Genomic DNA, 15,039 nt, shown 5'->3' with positions numbered 1-15,039 from the left:
TAGGTTGATCACCCAGAAGAGGCTGCCTGGCTCCCTGCTTCAGTTTCCCCCATCTGTGAAATGGGCATGCTCCTGTCTGACCGACAAGTGCTCAGTGTTATTGTCTGTGATGTGTGTGTTGTATACAGGGGAGGTGTGATGCACAGGGAAGGGGCTGGCTCAGGTCGGGCTCTGTGGGGTGGTCAGGTAGTTTGCCTGGTGCTTGGTTAAATGTTGGTTTTCAATAAATAGATGTTAAACTGACGCCTGGCCTGCTCTTAGCCTAAAGATCCCAGGTCTCGACCTGGGAGGCTAATCCAATTGTTCTGGCCAAATTCCAGTTAAGAAATAACATCCTGTCTCCCTGAAATTCCCTCTGCAGTGTCTCAGGTATGGTGGTAACGTGTCATGAAATGTTGCTGCGTGCTATTCAGTAGCTGCTGTGTGCCACCCCAGAGGTGACTGCATTTCAGACCTGGATGAAGTGATTCCAGTGTACAGTCTGTAGATTGCTTTGTGGCAAATGGGGTCTGTATAATTGCCAGTTCTTTTCCTCAGCACCTGCAGTGCCCACTGAGCTCTTGATCAAAGCGTGTGGGGTAAACAAACGCTTTAAGTTCTCACGTTGCAGTGACCGTGTGGGGCAGTCAGAAGGCTCCTTGCACGGCAATGGAATCCAGGCCAGGACTTAGGTGAGGCCGCGCAGACTGTGTCTGGGAGTTAGAGAGCTCTGGAGAACCACAGGGTCTGTCTGTGTCCAGCAGCATTAGTACCGAATTCAATGTATAATATTCCCTGCAGACCCTGGCTGGCTTTGGAGGAGAGCTGGCACAAACACCTTCCTTTTCTCTGTCTCAGAGATGGCAGCTTGTGCCTTCCAGTTCAGGCAGAGACTCCTGCTCTGAACAGCACTCAGAGTCTCTTCTCTCTCCCCCTGGCTTTCTGCAGGGGATTCGGTCCCTGGCTGCATCCCCACTCTGCAGATAGGGGGGCCGCTTAGTCCTGAGATCCCAGGTCCTCCCCGGGCTGTGGCCAGTTGGGAGGGAGATGGCTGGAGCTTTGCTTTTTCTTGGAGCTGGAAAGAAAGGAGAAGGCACAAGCTAAAAATAATCCGCTCGGCAAATCCAGCAGGATACCGCAGGAGGAGCTGGGTGGATGGAGTGATCAGAACATCGGGGGCTGGAGTCTTGGCTCACCCCCTCCCACCCGGACCTCTCGCATCATCCCCGGCCCATCGTCTGGGCAGGGATGGTGTCCCTGGCCTCTGCTTGCCAGGTGCTGGGACAGGACGACAGGGGATGGATCAGTGGTGATGACCTGTTCTGTTCATTCCCCTGGGGGAACCTGTCAGTGGCCACTGTCGGCTAGATGGACCTTGGTCTGACCCAGTCTGGCCGCTCTTACGTTCTCGTGTCACCCAGGCCCGTTCTCCCTGAGCATAATGCTGCATTTGCTTTCTTCCCATGATCCTATCCACGGGGCCAGTGTCTCCCCTCGTAATGCTGGGGATAGACCATGCCTGAGGCTCCTCCAGGCCAGCCATCCACTCCTGTGCCCCACCAGCCCCCATCCCTGGACCTCGGATCCTGTTCATTCATGCCCCACACGCAGGCCGCTGGCAAGGCTGGTCTCACTGCTGCGGCAGGGATGCACTAGCGGTATTTGCCCCAGGTGCGTATTGGCCTTGGCTGCAGCCTGTAGGGAGAGAGGCTGGGAACCAACTGTCAAGACCATCCAGGGACCTGGCGGTTTCATTCATCTCTTAGCCCAGTACAAAGGTCTGACAGGACAGACTGAAACTTGCATCTGGCCTAGATCCCGTCCTCCCTGAGGGCTAGTGGCTTTGTTCGGCCTGAAAAGAACTGGTCTTGACTAAACAACAACTCGAGGGCTGGGTCTCCCGCAGGCACCTTTGCCATGCTCACTGTGTGTGTGTGGCTAGGAACCGCATGGGGACCCTGGTCTATTCCAGGTGTCGACAGTCCCTGAACACCAAATGGCTTTCGAGCCCCCAGCTCATTACAAGCTCCTCTTGCAAAGCTGGCCGAGCTTGTAAGCGTTGCAGGGCAGGGGGCAGGAGTGGTCGGCCCAAGTGTAATACCTCTCTCCCCCCCTGGCCATGGGTGGACAGCGGGTTTTGAACCAGGGCGCTTTAGCACTGAAGTAGGCTTGAGCTAAAGGAGTAGCTCCTCTAGCAGTAGTAGGCTGTTATCCTCTAGTGGCTCAGTCACTAGGGGGCAATATGATTCACGCATTGTGCTGCCTACTTGTGTTGCTTAATTCCTGTTATTGGCCGCTCACACCAAGTGGGTGAAGTCTACTGGGACTCAAAATCACTGCTTCGGAAGGGTCATTAGCACCGTAGTCCGGACCTCTGCCGCTTGAGCAAGAGGAATAACTTCTTTGGCTGGTAGCGGTAGTAAGCAGTTATCCTCTAAAGAACCAGCCACCAGAGGGGGATGCACTGTTACCCTGGGGGCCCCCAAATGACCTCCCTAAACACTGCAGCATAGCAGACCAACCCCTGTGATACTGTTCTAAAGGAATTCTTTCAGGCAGGCTATTTCCCGGGGGCTCCATCAGGGACCTGAAATATTTTAAATGAGCAAATTTCAGAGAGCTATGTTGAGCGTCCCTTTAAGAGACACCTTGAAGTCCTCACTGGTAACAGCTGGTGACAGACATGGCACCAAGCGGGAAAGCGGATTTTTTTTCCATGCTCCAGGCAAAGTTGGGGGGACGGTGGGAGGAGCATAATTCACTTTTGAACTCTTTCCTTTTTCCTTTTGCTTCACACCCGTGGTGAGGATTACGTGGGAGCAGCGACTGGGCTGCAGAACAACAGAAACCAGGCTGGCCGTATCAGATTGCAAGCCGCTTTCCCTCCTGGGCTTTGTATTTTTGTTTGCTTAGGAAGTCCAGTCCCGCCCTAAGCCTCTCTTGGCTGGCTGGGAGTCGAGAGGCGCTCTGGAATTCCACATGTGGGCTTGCTTGTTTTCTCCCTATACAGAGGCCGTCCCACCCTCTCGCTGTATGACTTCACCCAGGGCTCTGTAAAGGAGGGATTAAAACCAAGGCTGCTCCAAACTTTCTCCCCCAGTTCAAGCCCCTTTCCCTTCCCCGGCTGGCCTGGAAGCCAGCTCTCAGCTGCAGCAATCAGCAGCCCTTGCCAGCGGCGCTTTCTGCCTCTGTCGATATTTTGTTTCCAGACTCTTTTGCTGAGCTCAGCTCGGAGCCCCCCCAGCCTGCCCCGCTCTGGGTTTTAGCTGGTGAGGGGGCTTTGTCATTCTCTGCTGATGCTCTGCCGTGTCTCCAGCGGCGACTGGACTCATCGGTTGCTTTCCTTGACCTGTTGCAGGCCCTGTGCGCTACGGTGACGACCAGCGACCTGGCTGAAACTCAGTCCTTGGTGTTCTGCGGGGCGGAGGTGAGCTGCTTCTCCGGGGACCCCGACTTCCCGAACCCCATCGCCTTAGCCGAGCAGGCTGGACAGAAGCTGCAGATGGAATTCCTGCTTCATAACAAAAACTCAGGTAAGAGGAGCAGGTGGGACCGGGCAGAGCCCCCAAGCCGGGGCTGTGAGCAGGATGGAGGTCTGGGAATGCTGCTGCTGAGCTTGCCTTGCCTGAGAGAGATGGGTGGGCTGGGCTAGTGGTTAGAGCATCAGACGCAGGCTCTGTTCTCTGCTCCGTTACTGACTGGTTCAAGGTCACACACCAAGTCACTTCGCGTCGTTTCTCTCGTCGGTGAATTAGGGCTGGGTACGCTCACCTACCTCGCTAATGAGGCTTGGTTTGCAACGTGTGCCAAGTGCTTTGAGATCCTCCGCGCTACGGAGGAGGGGCCAAGTGTGGATAGCACAGTTGCAAGAACTCTTAAGAGATCCTACGTGGGTTTGAAGCATTAGCTTGGAGCGCGCTAGGTCCCTGGCAGAGCTATTTGAAACTGGGCGGTGTCGGTTCACATGAGCCAGGGCTTTGGTTCTGTGGGTCCCATGTGAACCCAGAACTGCTCTCGCCCCGTCCCTGGGCCTGCTCTGAACTCTCCCCTGCCTCCTCTTGGGCTGACTCAGAGCTGAACCTCCTGGCCCCAGTGTGGCTCAGGTTTCAGCCCCAAAGGACCAACTTTGGCACAAACACAGTCTTTGGCGTGTAGCTGAAATTAGGCTAGTTCTGGTCAGGCTTCCAGGAAAGTTTCTCCTACCATTCTGGAGAAAGTGTGAGGGGTGTATGAGCACAGGCAGTGGGTATGAATGAGGAGGGGGCTGGTATGGGTGTACGTTGGCGTCAGCTGTAACACACATTTAAACCTGTGTTTAAAAAGCCCTTCTTACCCAGAGAAAATGCAGCGAACAGCCCAGCTGCAAAGGCACCAGGAGTGGCGGCTTCTCTCCCACCATTCTCATGGGCTGGTTGGAATCTGCCTGGAGCTTCTTTCCGTGCTGTCCTAGCATGCCTCAGCAATCTGGGGCAGCGTCTGATGGGAGGGAGGCCTGTGGAGCCGGAGCCTGCAGTCCCTCCCCATGGGCTCTGAAAAGCGATGTTCTCTCCCCTGCTTGGCCCTGCGCTCCATCAGTATGAGATGAGAAGGAGTCAGGCTTGATTCGGCTCTTCGCTGCAGCGGCGTAAATCAGGAGCGACTCTGCTGAAGTGGGAAGGAAAAGCAAGTTGGGTGGTGGTAGGAGCTGCTGGTTCCTATTCTGCCTGGTTGCACTCCGCCTGTTCTCAGCCACACAGTCACCGGGAGACCCAGTGTGGAGTTCCGCCTTCCCGCCCATTGCTGGGACCTCTCCGGATGCCAGCACCCCCAGCGTCTGGTCCCGTGAAAGGCGATGCAAAGCTCCCGCCGACTGCCATGGCCCGCGCCGCGCTGTTCAGGCCCAGCTGGTTCTGCTAGAGGGCTCTGACCGTGCTGCTGGTTCTTGGACGCCTGTGCGTTCAGCGCAGCAGGGTGACGGAGTGCCAGCGGCAAAGGGTTGTCTGCTGTCAGGTGACCACGCGTTAAGGCGACAGACCCAGGTGTTTTCAGGTGCTCGGGCAGAGGGCTGGGGGAAGCGTGACCCATCAGCTGCCCGGTATTCACCAAAGTGATGCTCTGCCCTGGGCTGCTCCGCATTTCCAGTGAGGGTTTCCGCCCCCGTCAGTGCTTTGCTGGGATCTGACCTGTGTGGCACTGAGCACCCGAGCTCCCAGCTGACTTCCTGCTCAGCGTGGCTCATTGCTTTGCACCATTTGACCCTTCATGAGTGTGTCAAGCCACATACGAGCAGATCTTGGCCTCCAGGGGAAGATCCACTGTGTGCGTTCAATAGAATCCCTCCCCACCCTGCATCGCCACAAACATTTCCCCACCGGCCGCGGCCCTGCAGTGCTCGATGTTAGATCCCGGCACACTAGTGCTAGGGCACAACGGCCCGTCTGCAAACAAGCCCAGGTTTTGGTTCACTTCCGGCCCATCTCACACCTGCAGCTCTGGTTCCATAGGACAAAATCCTCAAGACAGTCAAAGGGCGTCTCATTCTAAAGGCTTCCTCCTGCTTTTGTTATATCCCTGGAAAACTCCCATCGACTCCGATAGGGACCCAGACTTTGCAGAGGGGAAGAAGGAGAGGAAATGTCCATCATCCGGGATACAAGGCCTGGGAGCACAATGTGGGCCAGTCGATCTCTGCTGTTGATCTCTAGTCTAATCTATAGACAGCTCGCTCCTGACCGTAATGTCTGGGTGACCTATAAACCTCTTGAAGTTGTTGGATTTATGGGGGGGTGGAGGGAGGAGAGGGGGAGAAATCTGGCCCAGCAAGTTTAGAAACGTCAGCACAAAAGGAAATCCAGCCGGTGGGAGCCCTCTCCAGCCTGTGCACGATGAATCAGAGACATTTGAGAGCTCTTAGGTCAAATAGTCCCTCTCCTGGGGCCATCCCGGGCTTGCTTCCTGCTGTTTGCTTGCAGTCCAGTGCGCTGAGTCGGTTTTGCAGAGTACATTTCTGGCAAGGACATAAGGGCCCTGTCTATGAGGGATGGGCAAATCAGGCTGGAGAATGTGCAGTCCAGGCTCAAAACTCGCACAGAGCAAGAGCCGGAACGCTGATGTCTCCCCCGTCGATCATTTGTACTGCTGGGTTCCCAGTGAGGCCGAAAACATAAGGGCTGAAATACCACAGGAGGGGCTGTTTGCCGGGTGTTTTCAGCCAGACCTGAAAGAGAGAGAAGCAGAGAGCTCTCGACAAAGCTGCTATGCCCAGATTGCCAGCTGGCAGAGTCAAAGGGTTCAGATAAGCATCTCTGCTGTAAACAATCCTGGGCAGGGACCTCGCTTCTGCACCACCCTGTCCAGCCCCTGCTCCCCGTGGAACAGCAGTAACCCCAGGGTTTGCACCTTCCCACCACAGACCTCTGAGCACTGCACCAAGGGGCCTGAGCATTGCCACCGAGGGGGAAACAGAGCCCCGGAGCCAGGCAGCGTCCACGGCGGTGCTGGGAACAGAACCGAGATCAGCTTTTAAAGCAGGCCCGTCCTTTGGCCACCGGCAGGATTTTGTCCCTGCCCTTGAGGGCCGGGACCTCATCTTCCGCTGTGGTTTGGGAAGCCCTGAGCACTCCGTCGGCGTTGGAGAAATACTTGTTAGAGAGAACGACCTTCTGCCCTGATTCCTGAGCACCTGCCCTGGGAGGAGCTCAGCGCGCTCCACTGACGTGGGTGATTTCAGCGTGACTGGTGTCTCTGCGAGGGAAGGAAGGAATATCGTCTCTGGTTTACAGATGGGGAAACCGAGGCACAGAGTGGCGCCGTGACTAACGCAAGGTGTCTGTGGCGGAGCCGGGACTAGAGCTCAGCTCCCCTAGCCCCAAGACCACCCACCTGACTAGGAGAGTCTTTTTTTTCCCCCTTTTTCCCCCCCCTCAAGGTTAGCCGTGAATTCAGCACTAGTGCCGTGCCCCCGGGCTGGCGTCGCGGGGTGTGAGGATGTGGCTTTTGTCTCCCCAGCGGCCCGGCTGTTGGTTTATGTTAGATAAACCAGGCCCTGTCTGTGTCCGGTTTGCGTAGCTCAGGAATCCCTTCCCCTGACTTGCTGGTCACGAAGCAGCACAACAGAGCTGTCAGCTCGGGGAGACGAGCTCCGGCTGATTGCGCCGGCTCCTTCCGTTTAACAGAGCGACGACAAGGGGCTGTAACAACAGCGGCTCCCCGGCCAGTCCCAGGGCCATTGTTGTGGGGCTCTGTGACAGCCTGGTGGCGGGCCATTTCCGATGCCCTGCTGCAATCCTCACACAATCTGCCTGCCCCTGCCATTGCCCTGAATGTGCCCTGCCACACTGGCACCATCCCAGCCCCCCAAGCAGAGCACCAGGCCTGCCTCCGGGGCTCACACGCCCAAGGAGGGGACCTCTATGCCAGGATCTCTTCTCCGGGCCCAAGCAGCGGAGTAGGAGAGGTACCACTGCAGTGGTGCTGCCTGGGGAGGTTAATTTACGGCCCCCTTGTACCTGGACATGAACCGGTCCCTACATTCAGTCTAGCAGTTCTACTGCTGGAGCCTTCGGCCCGGCCCCGCCGCAGCCCCGCTTCTTAGCACCAGGCGGGGGAGAGAGATGAGCCTCGCTGCGCGCTCTGAAAGGAGCAAGAGCCTGCCTAAGTGCGACCATCAGCGGGAACAGGGCCACGGCCCCGGCTCTGCGCTGAGACCACCCGGCCTCCAGCCACAGCAAGTCTGTGCCTGGCCTCAGTCAGCCTCCTGCCCACCTGGCTGAGGGCTGGCGTCCCCCGTTCCTGGGCATTGCTCCTCGTAAGGATGGAAAGAGCAGCTGGGCGGGGCGACGCTGGAGGGCAGCTCAGCGAGGGGCGCAGGAAGCGCCCCGTGTACCCGTGGGAGGTGGCAGCAGGAGGGGACGGGGCCCTGAGCGGTAGGTGGTGAGAGGGCAGCCGGAGGAGCCGTGAGGTGGCACGAAGCCCAGAGCTCCCAGGAGAGGCCTGTGTCGGCCGTTGCTAAGAGCACCAGCTGCAGCCCGCAGGGCAGTCGAAAACTCGGAATAACGTGCAGACGCTGCTCCCTGCAGAGCACCTGGTCTCCTACCCCCTTCGCCCTGCACAGCACGTCGCGTCTCAGCGTCCTGTCAGCCCCCAGGGGAGACCGGAGGGCCGTCTCCCCTATAGCTGGCTAGACATCGCAAAGCTAGGGCTGTAGCCCAGAGCTCCCCTCCGGCTGCCTTGCTGGGATAAGCCATTGCTGCTCAGCCCCTCTGCTTCTTTCTGGGGTGCTGGCTTATCGGGACAGCCTAGGCCGAGGAGGCTGTGGGTGTGACCGAGGTCTCTTCGTTGGCAGGTGAGGGGTTAACACGTCTCACTCAGGCAGGACGGGCCCCTCAGAGGGCTGGGGGTTGGATATGGTGTCTGAGCTCTGTCCCCCCTGAGGGCTGTAGGGTCTGACAAGCTGCTGGCTGTTGGGCAGCCTGCGCTGTTGGTTTCAGCCCAGCTCCGAGGGTGTTTGTGGTCTCAGCAGAGAGACTGAACCCCTCTCTCATCCTTAGCGCGGGTCCCTCCGGGCCAGGTCGAGTCCTGCAGGCAGCGCCGGGCACCATGACAGCTAGCACCAGGCCTGCTCTAAGAGTGGTCTCTGGGGCTGCCCGGGGGTACTATAGAAGAGTGGCAGAAAGCAGCTTCTAGCCTGTGGCCAAATGGCTGTTGTCATAGGAAGCTGGTAGGTTGCCCTGACTGCCTCAGGGTTGCTGTTTGCCCTGGGCTGCCAGTGCCAGAGTGATGCTTGGCTCCTAGCCAGCGAGAGTTCAAATCCCCCGTCCGCTGGGTGCGGCATGCACCCAATGGGCCTTTAATGCCGTTTGTGACTGCAGAGATCCCGCGAGTGGAAGCGGGGAGCAGCGAGGAGAAGCACTACTCGGTGATCCTGCCGTCCGTCACTCACAACGGCTTCCTCTACAAGACGCCCTCCATGGCCAAGCTGGTGCATGAACGGAAATCCCGGGAAGGTAGGGGCTTCGGTGGTTACCTGCCGGGGAGAGGAGGCGGGCAGGGTTGGGGCAGCATCGTGCGGCGTGGTGCAGCGCAGGGCCCGTTGCTGTCTGAGGTGGCACTGTCCTTCTGCCAGGCTACAGCAGCTGGTTCTGTGGCAAGTGTCTCTTACAGAACAAAGACCCAGCCCTGTGCTGCAGAGAGTAGAAAACCCCAAGACAGAGACAGTCACACCCGGGGTGGCTTTGGTGATGGGGTGTGACCCGGGCCGTGTAGGGTGTCAGATGTCTCTGTAGATGCCTAGCGTAAGCGGTGGCAGCTCTTGACTTCGGTAAACGCTGCGGCGCCAGCCCAGCTGTGGGAGCTGGAGTCCTGCCTGCACGTCATTAACAGAATTGTTTGTGAGCTCCAATGTGCAAACCCAGTGCCAGGACCCGGGGTGGCCCAGAGGGCAGAATTTGGCTGACAGACCCTTTGCTGGCAGTGCGGAGGTGTGGGAAGGGAAAAGCCCAGCCTGGCTCTCGGATCCGCGGGGAAACCTGCCGGCCTGGCCGTTGGACAATCCTTTTTTTTGTTGGAAACTGAGTGGGTTTTGTCTGGGGTCCGTAAGCCACAGTTAACGCCGCGCGGCCCCTTTAACTCCTGTCCCGCATAGAATTCAGCCGCCGCTGGTGCACCCTCAACGACAGCATCTTCAGCTACTACGAGAACGACCGCAACGCCGTGCCTAACGGCGAGATCAAGATGGAGGAGATCGTGTGCCTGGTGAACAACCCGCCTGACACCCATGGGTAAGGATCTGCCCACCCAGGGGGCCCCAGCCCGCAGGAGCACTCTACAGGGAATGGGAACGTAATGACCCCTCTCTGGCGAAGGCTGGAGCAGCAACAGTACCGAGGCCAGTGAGTGCTAATGACGTTGGGAGGGCCCATGGGCGCCGTCCAGCCATTTCTAGAGCTGTGCGCGTAACAAGTGAGTTGGAACTCTGTGTCTGGGCACGGCTCTGCCGGTGACGTGCTTTGGACACGTTACTCAAACCTTTGTCTGAGTTTCCCCATTAGTAGAACGGGACTCAGACCTACCTACCTTTGCGGGGATCATTTGCTGCGTGAGTTGGCTGCATCGCGACAGGAATTCCTCGCAGCAGCATTAAATCTACTTTGCCTTGGGTCTCAGAAGGGTCCTTCCAGTCCCTGAGGAATTTTTCCCCTGTCCCTGGATGTGAAAGTAGCAACGCTGCCTCCTAGGCGAAAGCAGAGCCTTCTGATAGCCGTTCATACCCGTAGCAGTGAGAGCGTCTTCCAGGCTGTCAGCTGGCAGCGTGCGATTCCCGGGCGTGGCTTACACGGCAGTTGCCTGATTCTCTCCTCACACTGGTGTAAATATGGAGCAGCATCCCTGAAGTCAGCGGGGTTCTTGAGCTCGGTCCCGTAGCCTGGCGAGGTCCCTTGTGGTCGCTCCGTGGAATGGAGTCACTCACAGCGGCCCTGGAGCCGGTGAGGCAGCTCTGTAGAATTATTGGCGTGTCGGCGGGAAGGGACCTCAAGTGCAGCCCCCTGTGCTGAGGCAGGGCCAAGTAAACCCAGAGCAGCCCTGCCAGGGGTTTGTCCAGCCTGGTCTTACAAACCTCCAGTGACAGGGATCCCACAACCTCCCTCGGAAGCCTGTTCCAGAGCTGAACTCCCCAGAGAGTTAGAAAGTTTTTCCTCATATGTATCCAAACCTGTCATGCTGCAGATTAAGCCCATTGCTTCTAGCCCTACCCTTGGTGGACGTGGAGAACAACTGATCACCGTCCTTCTTTAGAACAGCCCTTAACGTATCTGAAGACTGTTCTTAGGACCCCCTCAGCCTTCTTTTCTCAAGACTAAACGTGCCCAGATTTTTTCAACGTTTCCTCCCAGCTCAGGTTTTCTACCTTTGATCATTTCTGTTGCTCTCCTCTGAACTCTTTCCAGTTTGTCCCCATCCTCCCTGCAGCCTGGCACCCAGAACTGGACCCAGTTCTCCAGCTGGTAGAGAGGGACAGTTACCTCCTATGTCTTGTACACACTTCTGTTGATACACCCCAGAATCACATTAGCCTTTTTTGTGGCTGCATCACATTGACGACTCCTGTTCCGTTTGTGACCCACTCTAACCCCCAAGTCCTTTTCAGCAGTACGACCACCTAGCCAGTTATTTGCCACTTTGTGGTAAGGCCTTTGATTTTTCCATCTTCCGTGAAGGACTTTGCACTCGTTTGGATTTAATTTCATCTTGTTGATTTCAGACCAATTGTCCAATTTGTCAAGATCCTTTTGAATTTTTAAACCTGTCCTCCCAAGTGCTGGCAACCCCTCCCAGCTTGGGGTCATCTGCAGATTTCATAAGCATCCTCTCTACTCCATTATCTAAGTCATTAATGAAAGTACTGAATTGCACTGGACCCGGGCCTGACCCCTGCGGGACCCCACTAGATAGACCCTCCCAACTTGACAGCAAACCATTGATAACGACTCTTTGACTACGGTCTTTCAGCCAATTGTGCACCCACCTTATAGTAATTTCATCTAGAGCACATTTCCCTAGTTTGTTTATGAGACTGTCATGCCGACCTGTGCCAAAAGCTTTACTAAAATCAAGGTATATCATGTCTACTGCTTCCTCCTTATCCACTAGGTCAGTATCCTATCAAAGAAGGAAATTAAGTTGGATTGGCATGATTCGTTCTTGGCAAAGCCATGCTGTCTATTCCTTATAACCCCATTATCCTCCACATGCTTCCACATGGCTTGTTTAATAATTTGTTCCAGTGTCTTTCCAGATATTGAAGTTAGGCTGAGTGGTCTATAATTCCCTGGGTCTTCCTTGTTCTCCTTTGTAAAGATAGGTGTTATGTGTACCCCTCCCCAGTCCTCTGGGACCTCACCCAACCTCCAGGAGTTCTCAAAGATAATTGCTAATGATTCCGAGATTGCGTTAGCTAGTTCCTAGGATGAATTCCATCAGGTGCTCCTGACTTGAACACATCTAACTTCTCTAAATATTCTTTAACCTGTTCTTTCCCTGGTCCGGCTTGAGTTCCTTCCCCTTGGTTGTCAGTATTGATTGTGTTGAGCATCTGGTCACCGTTAACCTTATTAGTGAAGGCTGAAGCAAAATATGCATTCAACAGCCATCTTTTTGTCATTAGTTATTAGCTCCTCTTCTCCACTAAGTAGAGGACCTTCACTTTTCTTCCTCTTCCTCTTGCTCCTAATGTTTTTAAAGAACCTCTTCTTGTTGCTGTTTATGTCCTTGCCAGGTCTAACTCGTTTTGTGCCTGAGCTTTTCTGATTCTGGCCCTGCGCCCGTGTGCTGTTCTTTTGCACGCCTCCTTAGCAATTTGACCAGGCCTCCACTTTCTGTAGGATTCCTTTTTGATTTTCAGGTCATTAAAGAGCTCCAGATGCAGCCATATTGGCCTCTCACTATTCTTCCTGTCTTCCCTTTGCATCGGAATAGTTTGCAATTGTGCCTTTAATATTGTTTCCTTGAGGAACTGCCAGCTCTCCTGGACTCCTTTTCCCCTTCGATTTTCTTCCCATGGGACCTCACCAGTTCTCTAAATTTGTTAAAGTCTCCCTTGTTTGAAGTCCATTGTCCTTATTCTGATGCTCTCACTCCTTCCTTTCCTTAGACTCATGAAATCTATCATTCCCCCTGTTGGTCAGAGTCAAGTCTAAAATGGCTGCCCCCCACCCCCCAGTTACTTCCTCTGCTGTTGTCCCTGATACATTCCAAGAACTTACTGGAGATTTTGTGTTTTGCCATGTCACTTTCTCAGTCAAGGTCTGGGTGGTTAAACTCCCCCATTGCTACCAGGTCCTGTGGTTTGGATATTTCTATACCGGCCTCCTCTTCCTGTAGCTTCCCAGCAGCTGCCTGGGACTCTCAGAGCTGCTTTCGCAGTGAAGCCCTTGTTGTGACGAAGGAAACTGGGCCCGGACCCCATGCAGGGGACTGCAGAGCAGTGCGGGGTAGTTTGGAGTAAAGGTGGAGCTGGGACCAGAAAGGGCTCGGGGTTAAATGAAATTCTCAGTGTACGTGTCTCCTTCCTGCCTTCATTCGCGCTCTCTCCCTCGCGCAGGTATGAGAGCACATTTGAGGTCTACATCGAATCGGAGAGACTGTACCTCTTCGGGCTGGATAACCCGGAGGCCATTCGGAAGTGGGTCAAGTCCATAGCCAAGGTAATGGGCACCCCGGCGCTGAGAAGCGGTGGAGGGAATTTGCTAGGGGTTGAATCCCGGTCTGGATTTGAATGGAGCCTGGTCTCCAGGCAGGGGTGAAAATAACTTAAGGGACTTACCGGTACGCAGGGCCGGGGTCCTGAGCAGGCAGTGGGGTCTCGGGGGGGAAGGGGCAGGCCTTTAAATCCCCACACCCTTTAAATTGCTGCCGCTACCCCAGGGCTCTGATGGCGATTTAAAGGGCCCAGGGCTCCGGCTGCGGTAGCGGCGGCTGGGAGCCCTGGGACCTTTAAATCACCATCAGAGGCCCAGGGCTCCTGGTTGCTGCCGCTACCCCAGGGCTCCAACTGCAGGGCTCTGGCAGCAATTTAAAGGACCCAGGGCTCTGGCTGTGGCTGGAAACCCAGGGCCCTTTTAAATTGCCCACCTGGGGAAGCTGCCCCCTGCTGGTACAGTCGGCTATGTACCGGCTCTTGCCGGTATGCCGGAGCGGAGCGGATGGTCTTACTTTCACCTCTGTCTCCAGGACAGTTCCCAAGTGGAGGCCCTGCACAGGGTGCTCCGGCAGGTAACCGGGCATGAGGAGCGAGTCTCGGGACTGGGACGTTATCCTCGCTGCATGGTCCTGTCCTCTCAAATCACTCGAGAGCCCAGTGTGGGGCTTGTTGACTAGGGCCAAATTTGGAAGCAATCTAGAGCTTAGTCCCCTGGAGGCCTGGGGAACCAGGTTCAGGGGCTGTGAGCAAGGGCGGCGAGTGAGTCCCAGTCAGGGTAACCCCGCCACTGCAGGAGAGATTCGCTCCCTCTCACTGGGACATGGGGAGCTGAGGGGCCCAGCGAGGAGAATTCCCCAGCACGTAGGGCTGCAGTTTAGGGCTGTGCCGGGGAGGCCTCTCCACAGCACACGCTGCTCCAGAGATTCTGGGGCCACAGCCCCCAGGCCGCCCTGGGGAAGTTGCTCTCAGTTAGAGCAGCCCCGAGGCTGCTCTGATTTATGCCAGGTGCTGCTCCAGCTCTCGGCCGGCCCAGAATCCAGGTGGCACAAAGGTGGCTACCGCCAGCTTTCTCCTCCCACTGTCATGCACCCCCCCAGGAGGTGCAGCTCCTCGGTGGGCTCTGTGTCCGGCTCCTTGTGCCGTTCACGTCTGGGTAGCTGTAATGACGCACAAGGGCTCACGGCTTCTCTCCTCTCTTCTCCCTGCCCACGCCTCAGTCCTTCATCCACCCCCGAGCGGACGAGTTGCTGAGGCTCGACTTCGAGCGGATCGGACGGCTGCAGTACAAGGGCGGCCTGAGCCTGGAGCGGGCCAAGGAGGGCTGGTTCGCCCTCGCCCAGTCAGTCCTCTACGCCTTCTTCGAGGACAGTGACAAGGAGGAGGCCGTGCACCTGAAGAAGCTGCAGGAGCTCTGTATGCACCACACCCCTTCCTGCTTTCCTGCTCTCCCTCCTCCTCCTGGGCCCCTTGCCTTGCTTCTCCATAGAGAGGGGTCTGGTCCCTGGGCCTGACAGGTGTCATCCCCACCCACCCCACGGCTTGCCCCGTCCTTTCCCCTCGCCATGTTAAAACTCAGTGCTGTGGGTCTGACAGGCCACTGGCGTTCGTACAGAACAATCCATTTAGACAGCACCTGTGAACCTGGAGGGTCTCAGAGCACGTTATGGGCCGGGATCGCTCCCCCAGTGCTGAAATGCAGCCTGCTCTGGGGAGGAACCTGCCAATTGTTCTCCGCTAGTAACACTCCACGATTACACTCCTAAGCGGAGCAGTGAGGGAGAGCACTCCTCTGATAGAATCTAAAGGCAGCAAGGTGGTCGCCCAGGACGGAGAGGTTAATACCCCTTCTGCAAAAGGTGCCCCAAAATCTTTCAGGTGCATAT

The 15,039-nt window shown here is 56.3% G+C and overlaps 1 protein-coding gene across 5 annotated transcripts in view; it reads left to right on the top strand.

Moving 5' to 3' along the window:
- ARAP1 (ArfGAP with RhoGAP domain, ankyrin repeat and PH domain 1) overlaps positions 1-15,039 on the top strand; it is a 185,103-nt gene that overhangs the window by 132,776 nt on the left and 37,288 nt on the right. For all 5 annotated transcript variants that reach the window (XM_045023006.1, XM_045023016.1, XM_045023000.1 and 2 more), the window contains 5 exons: positions 3,338-3,512; positions 8,829-8,963; positions 9,602-9,737; positions 13,058-13,160; positions 14,374-14,569. In XM_045023006.1, coding sequence (XP_044878941.1) covers positions 3,338-3,512; positions 8,829-8,963; positions 9,602-9,737; positions 13,058-13,160; positions 14,374-14,569 — 745 coding nt within the window. The remainder of the gene's footprint in view (positions 1-3,337; positions 3,513-8,828; positions 8,964-9,601; positions 9,738-13,057; positions 13,161-14,373; positions 14,570-15,039) is intronic.

This window comes from Mauremys mutica, chromosome 1 (assembly GCF_020497125.1).
Source record: "Mauremys mutica isolate MM-2020 ecotype Southern chromosome 1, ASM2049712v1, whole genome shotgun sequence".
Classification (NCBI taxonomy): Eukaryota; Metazoa; Chordata; order Testudines; family Geoemydidae; genus Mauremys; species Mauremys mutica.
This window is presented reverse-complemented; position numbering and strand designations above follow the sequence as displayed.